Raw genomic sequence first — 14,862 nt, 5'->3', positions numbered from 1 at the left:
ACCCACCTTTATCTGTATGGTGGAACACTTTTCAGTATGACGCATTCCTGTACACCACCATCACCCACTATGACCTCAATAATAAACATAAAGTAGAATTATCACCTCTCTGACAATGTGAGCAAAAACTGTAAATGTATAAGCTTCATGAAAGTAGAATTTATGGCAGAGCTGTTGTATTGGATTGCATTAGATTGCACAGGTGTTCCTACAGGTGTTCCTGGTGTGTGTATATATACAGACGGGTGACAAATTAAAGGAAAAACTGGTAAAGGTCTGAATGCTTGACCCCTACAGTGAGGGGATCTGGTGACTCTGTTATGCTGTGGGGGGCATTTTGCTGGCATGGTTTGGGTCCCATTGTCCCCTTAGAGGGAAGGGTCACTGCAAGTTGTTGAACAGCTATGGGAGATTTTGGACTGACGTGTTAGACAACACTCTCCACCACCATCATCAAAACACTAGATGACGGAATATCTTTTTGAAGAATGGTGTTCCAGAGACTTGTAGATCAGTGCCAAAGCTGAGGATCACCATTTTTCAAAAAGATGCTGTGTGTAATATTTCTCCCATGAAAGTTTAATTAACTTTTCTTTTCCAAATTAAATAATTAGGAAAATCAATAGTTTCTCTGCAGCGAATCTGACTTGTTTTAAAAGACCTGAAGGTAATAAAGTAATTGTCGTTTAATAAATTCCTGCTCCCAGGGAATGACTAATGTTAAGTAATGGTCTTGCTTGACAGTGAGTATTTTCTGTTGAGAGTTATGTGTGTTCCCACCTGAGCGGATGCCTTTGACAGGAAACGTGGCCTGAGCCAGGAAGTTGGGGTCTGAGAACATATCCTCCTCATTGACCACAAAGCGCAAGAAGGTAAGCTCAGGCTCATACACGGTGAAGACCACAGGCTCAGCCGGGGCTTTCCACACCGGGTTCAGACCGTTATCTCCTGCAGCCAGCAGAAAGACAGCACTGTTCACATGACCACAAAGGTAGCTGCCATCATACAAAGACTGGCGCCTGCTCTTACAAACTAATCACAAATCTAAAGCTAAACCTGATTCACACATTATTATAAGTTCTCCCTCTCCCCTCTCTCTGTGCCATAACTTTCAGTCACCCGCTCCCCCCTTTCCTTACGATAGACGATGGTCTTAAACTTTTCCTCAGTGTGTCCACACAGCTCGATCTCTACGAATGGACTGGCGATGCTGCGGCCGGGCTTTGGAAGGTGTCTGGCAGCAATCACCTGCAGAAGACACAACATAAATTCTCTTCAGAACATCCAAAAAGCCTTGACAGAATCACCTGTTCCAAGAGCTGAGGACACTCAGAGACATCTACATACAGTATATACATATCCCAGTGACTGTGGCATTGGGAGAGCACAGCTTTTCAAAGTTGAAACAAATCAAGAACTATTTCTGTACATCAGTGTTTCAGGACAGATTGTGTGGGTTCGCTATTTTATTTATTGAAAAGGGTGTAATGTGAAAAGATTAATTACACAAATCTTATTGCTGAGTTTGGTGACAAGAAAGCAAGAAAAGTGACTTTCATGTAATTCATGACAGAATTTCTCATATTGTTGTCTTTTAAATGTGCCGACTTGACTGTCACAAAACTTTCTTTCAAGAGTTTTGGTTTTCTGGCTCTACGTGAAAGTGATGAAATTAGACTACCATAAATATTGCAGTTGGTTGTGCTTAATGCTGTTTAACAGTCGAGCATAATGTTGTGGGTTGAATATAAAGTAGTGCTGTTAAAGTTGTGCTTAATGCTGGTCAAGGTTAGCATTCTGCTGTTTCAGCTGTGTGTTTACAGACATACCCTAACCACAATGTTGTACTTGACTTTCTTCTTCTCCTGATGAGGGTCGTAGGTATCATAGCGCATAAGCTCCGGCTGCAGAATGTAACCCGTACGTCCATTCAGACTGAAGAGGGCACTGTTCAGCTGGGTGTATTTATCTGGAAGGACACACACACATTATACTGGTCATAGTACACAGTAACCCCTAGCCTCAAAGGTTAGCACTGTCAAGCGGTGTCAAGAACCTGATGTCCCAACAGGTTCCTCTACAGCCCAGATAATCTACCTGCAGTCTGGAAGTTGAGAGCCACCATGTGACAGCCAACAGCCCACAGAGGGTAGGGGTCATAGTTGGAGGACTCCACACGCTGGCCTTTTGGGTAGATCCGACTCAGCGACTTGCGGTTGTACTGCAGGAAGTCCTTGGTGCGGCTCTTCCCTGGCGTCTTATTCTCCACAAAGGAGCGGATCTCTTTGTAGTTAAAACGGTCTGTAGAGGCAGAGAGAACGGGTGCAGGGTCAGCTGAACGGTATCAGTCTCTATCAGGTGATACCAACAAATATGAAATATCTTTAGAATAGAGGATTTTATCAAAATAAATAAAGTTTTCTGTTTCAACAATTAGACTACAAGATACAAAAACTTTCTATTGAACCATATGATAGAAATTATATGGTCATAATAACTGACTTGTGCATTGTGATGTACATTCTCCAAAATCTGAGTCATCTGATAAAGATGGTTGTGGTATGAATGGAGTTAATGTATACCTCAGTGTATTTCTAAATTTAGATCGTTGTGACACAGGAAACTGCCTGGTCGTTAGATCTTTCCCTTTGGTCACATCCTGTTTGTTTCAGAACTTTGAGTTGTGGTGTAAAAGGCAGGTCCTCACTAAATAAGGTGCAGTACCCCAGCTCAAAGCATTCAGTTTTTCCTCTGAGAGTAAGAGGAATAGCTGTACAATGCATGGTGGAGGCAGTGAGTTACTGACTTCCATTTCCAAATGAATTTGTACAAACCCAGAACAACTGGCTCACACATTGTGGATCAAACTGTCAAACTGCACATTATAGATAAAATATGACCATATATACATAATAATATAACCAAATTTGGTTATAATATATAATCACAGCTAAAAAGGCTTTTTTCACACAACTGAATGAACTGTTTAGGTGGGAAGATGCCACAAAAAGACAAATGCACTATTTTCTCATTGGTCACCTGTGGGCTCACTATGTGTAAATTTTATCACAATATGTAAGTAGTGTAAGATTAATTTGGTCATACTGCAGTTAAGGTCATAGCATTTACTTGAGTATTAGATCATATTTACATGTATTTGTTTAAAGGAATAGTTCAAAAATTTTTAGGAAGTACAGTACGCTTATTGGATTAGATGAGACGATTGATACCTGATACATTTCTCATATCTTTACGCTAAATATTAAGCTACTACCAGGAGATGCTTGATGACCCTTGCTTCTGTGAATAAGGAAACTACAAACCTTTTTAAAAGCTACTTTTAAGAGAAAGGAAACCTTCAGAAAGTTTTATAGAGGAAAACACAAAAATGATCAAATAGACATTTTCTGTCTTGGTTTCATTTGAACATATTACTGTTAGTTGCTGTGCCTGCTGCCTAGCTTCAGGTTCATGAAGCTGACTCTTGTTGAACTACACTCAAACAATCAGATTTATTCAGCCTATTGCTCCTTGTTTAGACAAATTCTGCACTTGAACATGCCTGTTGCACAAATTTGTCTTTTTGTTCTTCCACCTCTTTCATTTTCTTAGACATATCATTTAATGACTCTACTGTATATTTTTACAAGCCTTTTTATAATATTTAGAATATTATTATATTCTCTAAATATCAGACAAATAATTTAAGAAGTAGAAATCAAATGTAGCTAGAAACTTGACCTTAATATTTGGCAGTGTCTCAAACTAACAGATGTGGAGGGAAATCTTGCTTGGTTGTTAGATGTTCAGACATTATTTGCACGCAGTTAGTTCTACAATTGTAGGCTAGGAAGTTCAGATGCTACTACACAGTTTATATTCAGGTAAGGAGTAAGGAGTGTTTATGAGAGAGTGGCTGCACCAGAGATGGGCTCCTGAAGACATCTCAAACTTGGACCTAAAATTGGACATTTTGCAAATTTGCCTCAAATAATCTTCAGAAAAGACTCTTAAGAGGAGGTAACAACATTAATCATCAAGAACAGAAGAGTAAATATCATCTTTGGATATATTTTTTTAAATCAAAACAACTATCTAGCTGTCAACTGCTAACTACTACCTGCCACTGTTACCAACACACCAAAGGAGAAACTGCACTGAGGAAGATAACAGTCTTTGTGAAGACAAGAGAAAGTAAGGTGTCTTTCTTGAAAGTGGTGTGACCACCTTGTGGTCTGAAGTATGAAGTTTTTCCCAGCATCATGATGCTTGTGAGCACTGGTCTTTCTGTTCAATACGTGCATCTGCATGTGTTTACCAAAGCGGTCCTTCTCCTTGCTGCGTGGCTGACAGTAGACCACCAGGTCCGACATCTCCATGGCAACCTCTGCTTTCTTCTCCACTTCCTCCTGCTGCCTGATCTGAGATTGGAAAGAAAAAAAACACTTCCTGTTTGCACAGTAATGCTGACAGACCACCAATGAATCACCCGATCGTGGTTATACAGTATGTGCTTTGTTTAAATCATATACAGTATTTTGATGTAGTCTGAGCCACTGTTACAAAGACTGACACCATGTGAAACCACCATATGAGCTTTGCATGTGTCTGAGAGCAGTATTTTCATTTACAGTGTGATTTAGAAGGAAAGATTCTAAAATGTTTTTTTAACAGACTTTATAAAATTATAGAAGTGCTCTCTAGATTTCAACTAATTGAGGTGTGATCTTCCTCCACTCGATATATTATCATATACCATCAGATACTAACCACTTGTTCTCTGTTGTACTGCTTGCTCATCTCCCTCTGTGTGATGTCCCAGGCCACCTGGTACCATTCAAACAGTTCCTCCACAGAGTCTGCTGCCAGGTCAAACTGCAGACTGTCCTGCTCCATGTCCTGCAGGGTCAACACATGGGGCTTCCCGTTTTTACCATTCTTCACTGGAAACAAGGAGGGAGGAGAGGCGGCACGGTGAGGGAAGGTGGATAGGGATGCACATTTCTCCCACATTTGTATATGCAATGTAAAAATAACCTCTTAAAGATTGCAGCATAGTAAGCCATGGGAGTAGCCTGAATGGCATGCAAAGAGATAATTCTCAGTTACTGGCTGACCTCATCTCTCAAACTTATTGGTGTCAAGGAATTACAATTTTGGCATCAACTCTCAAACTGAAGCATGGAGATTGAAAGATGAGATGATGATTTGCCAGGCAAGGGAAATCAAATGGAAGATCATATTGAGTTGCTTGTGTTGTATCAGCTCTCAGATGTACGTCGCTTTGGCTAAAAGCATCTGCTAAATGAAATTGTAGATTGTAAATTGCATTACAGAGGATCTATTTATTATTTATCCAGTTTTTGCAGCATACTAGAGATTTAAATTCATTATATCCTGGCCTCTGCTGCATTGATTTTGACTATTCTTCCAATCTGTCCCACACAAGACCCCCATCTTTGTGGAAGTGCAATATTAAATCACTAGGGTACCCCTTTAAAGGTGCAATGTGGGCATTTGTGGTGGCGCATACTGGGCTCACTGGCTTTAACCTGGGGAGAGATCACCATGGTAACCTATGCTGAACAGCTAACCTGCTCCGGAGCAGGTTAACTTCAGAGGATCAGATCAAAACCTGCCAGTAGCCAACCTACTGACCAATCAGAAAACACTAAAAACAGAGCCATCATTTTACAGGATCCTGACGAAGACAAAAGTCCTGAGTTTACAACAAAGTGACAAGAGCAATATATATTTGTATGGGACAGCAGAATAATTTTATTGTTCCAGGCTTTCATGTGTCACGTTTCATGCGACATGTTTAAAACAGAGCTTCTAAAAAACGGGGGGTTGTAGCTGTATTTTAACTGTGCTAAGTTTATTTCAGTGATAGCTGACTATTATTCAGAACAGTTTTTCATTATCAGACAAAAAAGCAAAAAATACTCTATACTAAAGACATACGTTCCTGTACCTATTTGACTTTTCTTTAATATTTTGTCATTATTTTTTATCTAATTCTTATTCTCTTCTACTCTATCTGCAGGTGCAACACGCAAAAAATACAAAAAAAAGCAAAACACACAAGTACATGCACGAGCACAGGGATGGCGCAATATGCACTCCTGCGGTTTCAACGGTTTCACACTATTCTACTGATTGTGGTTGTAAAGTAGGGAAACAAAGAAATGTGCCGGCAAAAGGCAGGGTAGAAGACTATTATATATTTATTTTTAGTTTTGTTAGTTGCGAGCCTTGTTAATTTCTTGTTTTATTACTTGGAGAAGTAACATCAGTTTAGTGAGAATAGAAAACTTTGCATCAGACAATAAAATAACATGCACTCACAGTTTTGGATGTTGCACTTGGAGATGTCCACAACACCCTTACATAGTTCACCCAGTGGATTGTCTTCCATATCCTGTTTTGATGCACATCACAAACACACAGATATGATATTCAGACAATCACTATGCTGTTTCACCTCCACTTAAACTGTGACTTAAATTTGAATTTTCACCTGTCCTCTGATCTCATGTTTGAAGTTGTTGGACATTTCCTCTACATAGTTGGATGGGAAGAACAGCTGCACCTTTCCACCATGGTCACCTTTCCACCTGTAGTGAGTGGAAGTGAGAAGGACAATGTGAACAGTCCTGTTGGTTCTCTGTGTGTATGTTTGTACTTGTCCATGCTAGCTAAGAATATGCAGTTGATCATGCATGATGCTGGGACATAAAATGAGTAATCCCTAAGATATGGCAAAGATGAATTACCATTCCCTGTTATACACAACTGCTGCCAACGTATGTGTGTGTTTGCATGAGTGTGTGTGTGTCTGTGTGTGGACTCACCATCCATCGTTATCCTTTGATACATTGTGTATCAAAGCTCCTTTACTGAAGCTGAGTTCATCTGGCCTCGTAGCCTGGTAGGTATATACAGCCTTAACAGTACTCTGAGGCTAAAGCAGACAAACACACACAATTATGAATGTCTACGTGTATCAAAGGAAACTGCACAGTATAACAGACAGCCAAAGCTGACAGAGTATAGTGGTGTATACACACCAGTGATGGCTCAATCTCATTGGGTTCCACATACGTCTTCACCTCATACAGAGAGGCACAGTCTTTCTCCTGTGAAACAGAATCCACTGTTATGTACATCAGTGCAGGGGACATGTTATTGGGTTTTAACCATCATTGAACTGATATTGAGCATAAATGTCCATCTCAGACATATCATTTTATATTTTTTATATCAGTTTTTAGCTATGCTGCCAGTGGGGTTAAAACAATGAGAGACAATAACAGGTGGTGGGTGCAATGGTGAGTTGTGCTAGTGAACAAGATACGACAGCTTTGGAGACATTTGAAGCTTCAGTTGAGTTCAATTTGGTCCAGCTTGAAACCTCAATTGTGGTTATCTCAACAAAATGTAATTTTGTACAGTCAGTGATGTTCCCCAGAGGATGAACCCTAATAACATTGGTGATCTCTTGACTTTTCATCTTGCCCCACCAGCAGGTTTGTCTGTACAAACGTTTTTAATTCTCCTGTGAAAACTTAACATCTACTTGACTGATTGACACAACTTTTTGTACAGACAATTATCTCTCCTAAACAATGAATCCTATTGACTTTGATGATTCAATTTGTCTTACTACTAGTACCAGTACTAGTACTTTGATTTATAACCAAATATCTGCAAAACAAATGACTTTCCCATCAGTATCAGCTGTACTTTGTTTTTAGTGCTAATTAGCAACATGCTAACATGCTTAGTATGCTAACATGCGAGATGATGAAGATGATGATGTACATGGTAAACATTGTACCTGCCATCAGCATGTCAACATTATCATGTATGAGTATGTTAGTATGTTAGCTCAAAGTACAGCTGTGCCTAAGTAGCCACGTAGAGCTGCTAGCATGGCTGTCTTAGTGTTGTTTTAATGTAAATACCAGTCCCAGTTCTCATAGAGACCAGGGCCCATTTCCCAAAAGCAAAGATAAGATGATTATAAGTGTGGAAGGGAAGGTAACAGGCAGTCTAGTACTAGGACCCAGGCAAGGGGCAGAGTCTATAAAAAGGGGGACACACCTGAGAGAGCAGCTGAGACCAGCCTTTGTTTGGTGTATGACTTGATTCCTCATGTTTGGTGAGGGACTAAAACTTGGAGTGATGGCACATCAGCCAAAAAACAAGATTCCAGTCACCTGCATGTGTCCGACTGGGGGAAGGGACTGTGTTCCAGTCCAGCAAGTTTTTAAACAAAGACACTACTAGAGGAGCCAAACACTGTTTTTCCCAGACTTCTCAGATTTGAGTGATTTGATTTATCAATTGAATGGGCCATTTTCTGTGTTATTTTTCTTGTGGGGCTTTTGTGTTAAAGGAGGGACTGAGTGGCAGAGTAGACATCTTGCATGTGTGGGTAGGTGTGTGAGTAGGTAAACTGGTTTGTGTGCAGTGGTGGTTTGCCAACATATTTTGTGACACTTTTTTCTTTTTTCATTTCCTCTTTTAATACATAGCTCTACACTAACCCCCTTGATAGTGCAGTCTAGCCCCACGTTGTTTTTTTTTCACTGCTTGTTCATTTATTGTTTTTGATTTATGTATTAACTGTACAATACACTCCATTGCTCCTTTATTATGGTCTGCATTTGGACCTTCTATTGAAACTACCTTGCTGCCACCTACTTGAATGAGACAAGTCTTTCATATCATGCATTGTCAATAAAATCTATATTTTTGGTAGAGCAGTCTCTGGCTCAAGTTTATTCTGGGTCTTGTGTATTGAGTGTCACCTGGTCACATAAGTTAAACACAAGATAACATTACTTCCTTGGCAGGTTGTCACCTGAAAGAAGTGACATCACCTCGACTCCTCATTTCTCTCATCTCTTGGATTTGTTGGTAAAATGGTATCTATTATGCCTACTAAATTAAATTATTCAGCTCTTTAATATTAAATCAATAGTATGTATTAATGTTTCTTTTCATTTACTATTTGCTGCTACAGGGATTCTTAAAATTCCCTCTGGTTTTTGTATGTCTCCTACAGTAACTCACTGTGCTGAAACGGTCCACTAGCTCAGGGGTGACTGGGTAACGAAGCTTGATCTTGCGATACAGTGGCTTCTTCTTAAAGTAGTTGACCAGTTCCACCAGGCTCTCAAACTCTGTAGTGGTGCCCAGCAGGTACATGTTGCCCTCCTTCTGGATCCGGCAGTGTTTCACTTTACCATCACCTCTGAAAGATAGACAACTAGATTAATACCAAATCAAACAAATAGTGTAAAGAGAAATTAAGTTCAAAGTGTCTCTGAACCTGAATGTGATGGCGAAGGAGTCTTCGTCTCCTTCCCTCTGTCGGATGAGGAAAGCGCCGTCTCTGGGAATCCTCAGCAGGTAATCCTCGGCCTGACCCCTGCTCAGGTTACTGTAGAACCACCTGTAACACACACACACAAGGACAGTTACACTATGTGCTGTATGTGTGTGTGTCTATGTTAGGATCATTATCAAGAATATATTGTATGCAGTCATATGTCAGATGTGTTTTTCCAGTCAGACCAGGCCAGTAAAGCATATTTAAATGGATTTAAGCTGAACTCAGGAAAGAGAGACGGGGAAGAGTTACTATGTGTCTGTGGGTGTATGAGAACGAAAGTAAAAAGTGAAACATAGAAACTGCTTGTGTGGTTGACACAAAGTGAGTGTGGGACTGCAGAGTGTGAGAAGTAAAGCTTTACCAAACCAAGCGATCAGAGACAAAGTTTTAGTGTAATGGATTCACAGATGGTTGATACAACATTTGAAACCAGCACAGCAACAGTTACATTTACACCCTGACATTTTGAGAAATATGCTTGTTTGCCAGATGAGTAAAATTGATATCAGTTTCATCTCTCTTTGTGGAGTAGGTACAGAGATAGATCCAGGGCATGTTCAGCCTAGCCTATCTTAGCATGCAAATAGGAAGCAAAGAGGAACTGTTAATTCTGTTAAAAATAAAAAAAATATATGCCATTCAGCAACATTATGGAGAGCTAAAGCAACACCAGAACTTCCAAGTTTTGTTCCAGAAGTAAGAAAATCTCATTAAAATCACTTTAACATTTCCATTAATGCAAAAAACAACAAACTCAGCACTGTGACATAAATGTACTCAAGAGGGGGACTGCCCATTATTCCGAAACCCCAATAGTTCAAAAAACGTCCCAGTGTGCCAGTCAGCACATCCACGCAATTTTTCATAACATGATTTCATTAAATCAGAGTTCTGCTTTGTGCAACATGACACCGAATTTATCAGAAGAACTGAGTGAATTGTGAAAAGTCTGTTTGATAAGTTAATATACATTTTAAATGACTGACAACGAGGCAAATAAAGTCTTCGACTCTTTCCTACTGTCGGAGGAAAGCCTGTTAACATAGTTAAATTTAATACAGCTAAGCTTACCAGTACACATCTACTCCTCCTGATGGAAAATTTATGACATCTTACAACTCATAAACATACATTAACTCATTCGGTGAACATTTAACATAATTTAGTATTAACTTTAGCTGCATGTAAAGTGAATAAATTTGATGTTTTACAGATAATGCTTGTCTGCCTTAAAGATGCAGTTTACACATTTTTAGAACTGCTGATTTATTAAATCAGAGTTCTACTGAGAGAAACATGATGCTGAATTTAGCAGAAGACCTCAGTAATATATAAAAAGTCTGTTTTGTCAGGTAATAAACATTATCAGTGTCTTTCGCCCTTAATATCTTGTATTTTGACATGCATGTTAAAAAATAATTATGTTTTATGATGTGACAACGCTGTGGTTAAGGTCTGGTTAGGTTTAGGAAAAATATCCACTTGGTTAGGGTTAGGAAAACATCATGGTTTGGGTTAAAATGATCACTTGCACATCAAGGGGGAGTGTGTATTTTCGGAGCAATGGGCCTTCGAAGCAGTGGGCTTTTGTTTTCGGGATAACGGGCCATCAGACTATGGGCTTTTGGTCCAATGGGAAGTTTTTCAAACAAGTGGGGTTTCAGAATAATGGGCTATCAGAACAATGGCATGGAACCCTTAACAGTATGTCATCTGATTCACTCCATATTTCTAGATAAGATTGGTAACTTTAAAAACAATCTCATACCGTTTATTTATTTATTCAATTCAATAAATGTCACTTACTTGACAGAATGAGACACAAGTCCATAGCCACAACTACTTAGTTCATGCTGTGATAACAGCAGGACAGAGACCATAGACATTTTTACAGACTGAATGGTGCAGGCATTTTTAGATAGCAGAGATTACAGCTAAAAAGTTGGAAATATATGTATTAGAAGACAGTGTTGGTGGGATTAAGTTACAATGATTTAGCTGCAGTGGTAAATTTTCATGGGAGCTGTGCTGTATGCTAACAAAATAATCATTGTACAACATTATAAAAATCACTAATGTTTCAGCTTCTAAGATAATGGTTCTATGGTAGATGCTCATTTATCTTAGAACATTGTTGGGCCTCACCGGTCGACCACATGTTTCAAGACTCAAAGAAAGAAACAAAGGGAGTCCTCAAGAAAGTCAATTTCCCCAGAATCCGTGGTTGTTCACACCCAAGAGTGAACTCCACCCATGGACCCAGGTAACAAAACTAGAGATTCCCCTCTTCTCTCCCCTCTTTCCCCTCACAGCTGCTGTGGGAGCAGTTCTGCTGCTCAGATCTCTGCTCTTTTGTGTGGCCTGCTCACAGCAGACACACACAGAACTCTTATCTTTATGGCAGAAGATGTGAGAGCCTGCCTAAGACTCAGTAACTAAGTTATCTAGTGCCAGCAGCTACCAAACAAGTCTGCTGGCTGATTTAACAAGCACAGGAGCCATAAAGCAGAGTTAGCTTGCCGCTAACACTGTAAGGACTGCACAAAGGAGTGACCTGGGCCCTCTGGCCCATGCAACAAGGGCACCGACTACCCAGCAAGGTCTGCATCCTTGAGCCTTGGTGCCTATGGCCCTATTCAGACCAAATCAGGCGGTGCGGCGTTCAGCCGCAGGGTCGAGCGGAGGTGTGTGGGAGTGTGGGCATGTTTATTTGTGCTCTAGAATGTAACTGCTGTAAAACAATCAGAAAATAACGTTTTATTGATCTGATTCACTGGCTTTCTCGCTACCAGCGCTTCCTCTCTTCATTCATTCTCTAGCTTGCTCGACCACAGCTGCTCTCTCTCTCTCTCACTGGTGCTCTCAGCTTTCTCTCTTTTTCTCTCGTGTTTTATAAAATGAGACAGGAAGCCGACAGCAAAGTCTAACTTTACTTTTAACGTTATAAAACGAAGAGAAATGTCTTCCCCTCGTCCTAGTAACATCTTTGCCTTACGACAGAGTTTACAGCTCTGATCAGTCTGATCTCTGGCTGTGATTGGCCACCACAGCCTTGAGCCGCAGTGACGTCGGGTTGCATTTCACCAAAAGTTGACTCTGGCTCACCTTTCCGGCTGCAGTTCAGTGTGGCGCTGAAGTGGCCAAAATGGTTATACATGTTATATCCAGTAACCAGGCCTTGCATGCAACTAACGTCTTTCTAACCTGGCGCCTTTAGCCTACACCAATTGGCCTTAAACAGAGAATCACACAGTTAAGAGATTTAAAACCCAGCTTTTCACACTTTGCATCTGGCAGCACATGTGGTTTCAAGAAACCACATGGTCTGGCATTTTGTCTGTGTAGTTCTCTTTGTCAGCCATATTGTCTGCATGCACAAACACGTACACACAAACACACACACGTAGAAACACACACGTACCCACACATGTACACACACACACACACGTACACACAAACACACACACATGTACAAACACACATGTACACACACACGTACACACACACACACACACACACACACACACACACACACACACACACACACATACACACACACACACAAAGTTCCAAATTGATAGCTTAGTAAATTTTGAGATTGAATTTGGCTATCTTTTTCCCTGACCCCATGGTGGTTCCCAGTTATTATTAAATCTTATTAATAATTTCTATTGATTTAAGCAATTAATAATTATTTTTAATAATAATTAATTATTGCTGATAGCCAACTTGTAGCCAAGGCCCAACAACATGGATAGTAAACCCTTGGAACATGTTTGAACAGCAGCTAGCCCAGAAGAGATGTCAGGACTTTGGCTATCAGTTGTACAATTTTCATGTGCTTAACATATGATGAAATATATTATGGCATTGTGTTAGTTAGTTAGCTAGTTGAAGCTACCACTATCTCTCTATCAACTACTATTAGCTTACTGGCCATCTACTGTTACTTTAGCTTCTCTCAAGTCCTGTACCACTGTTATCTTATAGCAAATAAAAGGTGACTCTTGGATGTATTGTCAACTACCTTGCCAGTGAACTATACAACATGTAGACAAGATGTTGGAAGATAAGCTTTCACTTTTGGCATGCTACGCTAAGCTAAGCACATCTCCAACCTGCAATATCTCAGTACTGGACACATCAAGATGAAACTGATATTTAATTTTATTTAACTATGGGTTTAAATAAATGTTAAATAAATCTTAAGGAATACTAAATATATGTTTTTATTTACAAACATTATATCAAGGTATCCCCCTGTGATGTATTGGTCTCATGTACTGTATGTTCATATATGACAAACCCTTCTTTTAGATGTGGGTTGGGCTGGGGTACGGGGTCAGTGAGGCGCAGCTCAAAGTCTTGGCACCGCAGTGGATTTTCTCTGTAGTGCTGGATCACGGCGTACACGCTGGGAAAGTGCAGGTTTGGCGTCAGGTAGAAATAATTGTGTCCTCCCTCTGAACCAGATCGAATACGACAGTGCTGGACTCTTCCACTGCGCCTGAAATGCATGCAGAACACAATATGTTAAAACATATGCTATTTTATAACCTTAAAGCAATAAAAGGAACAAAATGCAAACAATTTTGACTTCCTACATGCAGCTTGCAGACCTTGGGTGTTTTTTCTCTTTACTGGTTAGGTTTTGGATATGGATAGGGTTTCAAAATATTGCAAAATATTTAATCTGGGTGATTTCATTTTGAATTTCAGTGGTAATGTGAGTTAACATATGACAACCAGATGGGATGGTGTAATGGTTACAAAGGTTGTCCCCATCCAGAATAAGTAGCAATTTAGAGCGTGTATCACACAAAAAACTACACTCCTCAAGTTTTTGGTTGGGCTGGCTGTAAAATCAAGCAATGGGACACTCTACCAGAAGGAGAGGGTGAAGTCTGTGACATAGGTGTCACTCTCTCTGACCAAGAAGGTACCATCTCTTCCCCCGGTCTCTGCACAGTAATCGTGGATCAGTCGCTCGGCCATCAGCCTGCCCTCCTTCATGCGTCCGTGAAACCATGGCTCTGAACAGTGCAGGTCCTGATACTGAGAAAGACAAGAAGAACACTGTTTTAAAACATCCATATGTTGGTTATAAGTTATGTTGAACAGACAACATAACTTCTGTTTAAAATGTGAGCTTTAATGCATATATACTGTTATTTATTAATTAATATTTGTTAATTATTATGTTCAGATATATTGTTATCACAATTATGTATCCTTGAGACCTTGCAAATGTGCTAAATGCATTTCCTCCCTCATTAAACATTTACAAAGCCAATTTTTGTAATATTTTGAGACCTGCATTGTTTACATCCATGTTTTCTAGCTAGCGCTCTTCTTCACTGCCTTTGTTGGCATAATGCTACATTTCCGCCGCCACCATCTGTTGATTAGAGAAAAGTGGGAAAATATCGGCACTGGTGTGTATTGTACACATATGTGTA

At 39.9% G+C, this 14,862-nt stretch overlaps 1 protein-coding gene across 2 annotated transcripts in view; it reads right to left on the bottom strand.

The window, feature by feature from the left end:
• plcg2 (phospholipase C, gamma 2) overlaps nucleotides 1-14,862 on the bottom strand; it is a 43,856-nt gene that overhangs the window by 2,594 nt on the left and 26,400 nt on the right. For both annotated transcript variants that reach the window (XM_044356598.1, XM_044356597.1), the window contains exons 17-30: nucleotides 14,289-14,458; nucleotides 13,710-13,910; nucleotides 9,341-9,463; nucleotides 9,082-9,262; nucleotides 7,071-7,139; nucleotides 6,855-6,964; nucleotides 6,521-6,617; nucleotides 6,349-6,421; nucleotides 4,771-4,943; nucleotides 4,319-4,421; nucleotides 2,098-2,301; nucleotides 1,830-1,969; nucleotides 1,140-1,248; nucleotides 781-948 (exon numbers count right to left, since the gene is read on the bottom strand). In XM_044356598.1, coding sequence (XP_044212533.1) covers nucleotides 781-948; nucleotides 1,140-1,248; nucleotides 1,830-1,969; nucleotides 2,098-2,301; nucleotides 4,319-4,421; nucleotides 4,771-4,943; nucleotides 6,349-6,421; nucleotides 6,521-6,617; nucleotides 6,855-6,964; nucleotides 7,071-7,139; nucleotides 9,082-9,262; nucleotides 9,341-9,463; nucleotides 13,710-13,910; nucleotides 14,289-14,458 — 1,921 coding nt within the window. The remainder of the gene's footprint in view (nucleotides 1-780; nucleotides 949-1,139; nucleotides 1,249-1,829; nucleotides 1,970-2,097; nucleotides 2,302-4,318; nucleotides 4,422-4,770; nucleotides 4,944-6,348; nucleotides 6,422-6,520; nucleotides 6,618-6,854; nucleotides 6,965-7,070; nucleotides 7,140-9,081; nucleotides 9,263-9,340; nucleotides 9,464-13,709; nucleotides 13,911-14,288; nucleotides 14,459-14,862) is intronic.

This window comes from Thunnus albacares, chromosome 7 (assembly GCF_914725855.1).
Source record: "Thunnus albacares chromosome 7, fThuAlb1.1, whole genome shotgun sequence".
Taxonomy (NCBI): Eukaryota; Metazoa; Chordata; class Actinopteri; order Scombriformes; family Scombridae; genus Thunnus; species Thunnus albacares.
Note: the sequence above shows the minus strand (reverse complement) of the source record. Positions and strands in the feature narration are given on the sequence as shown.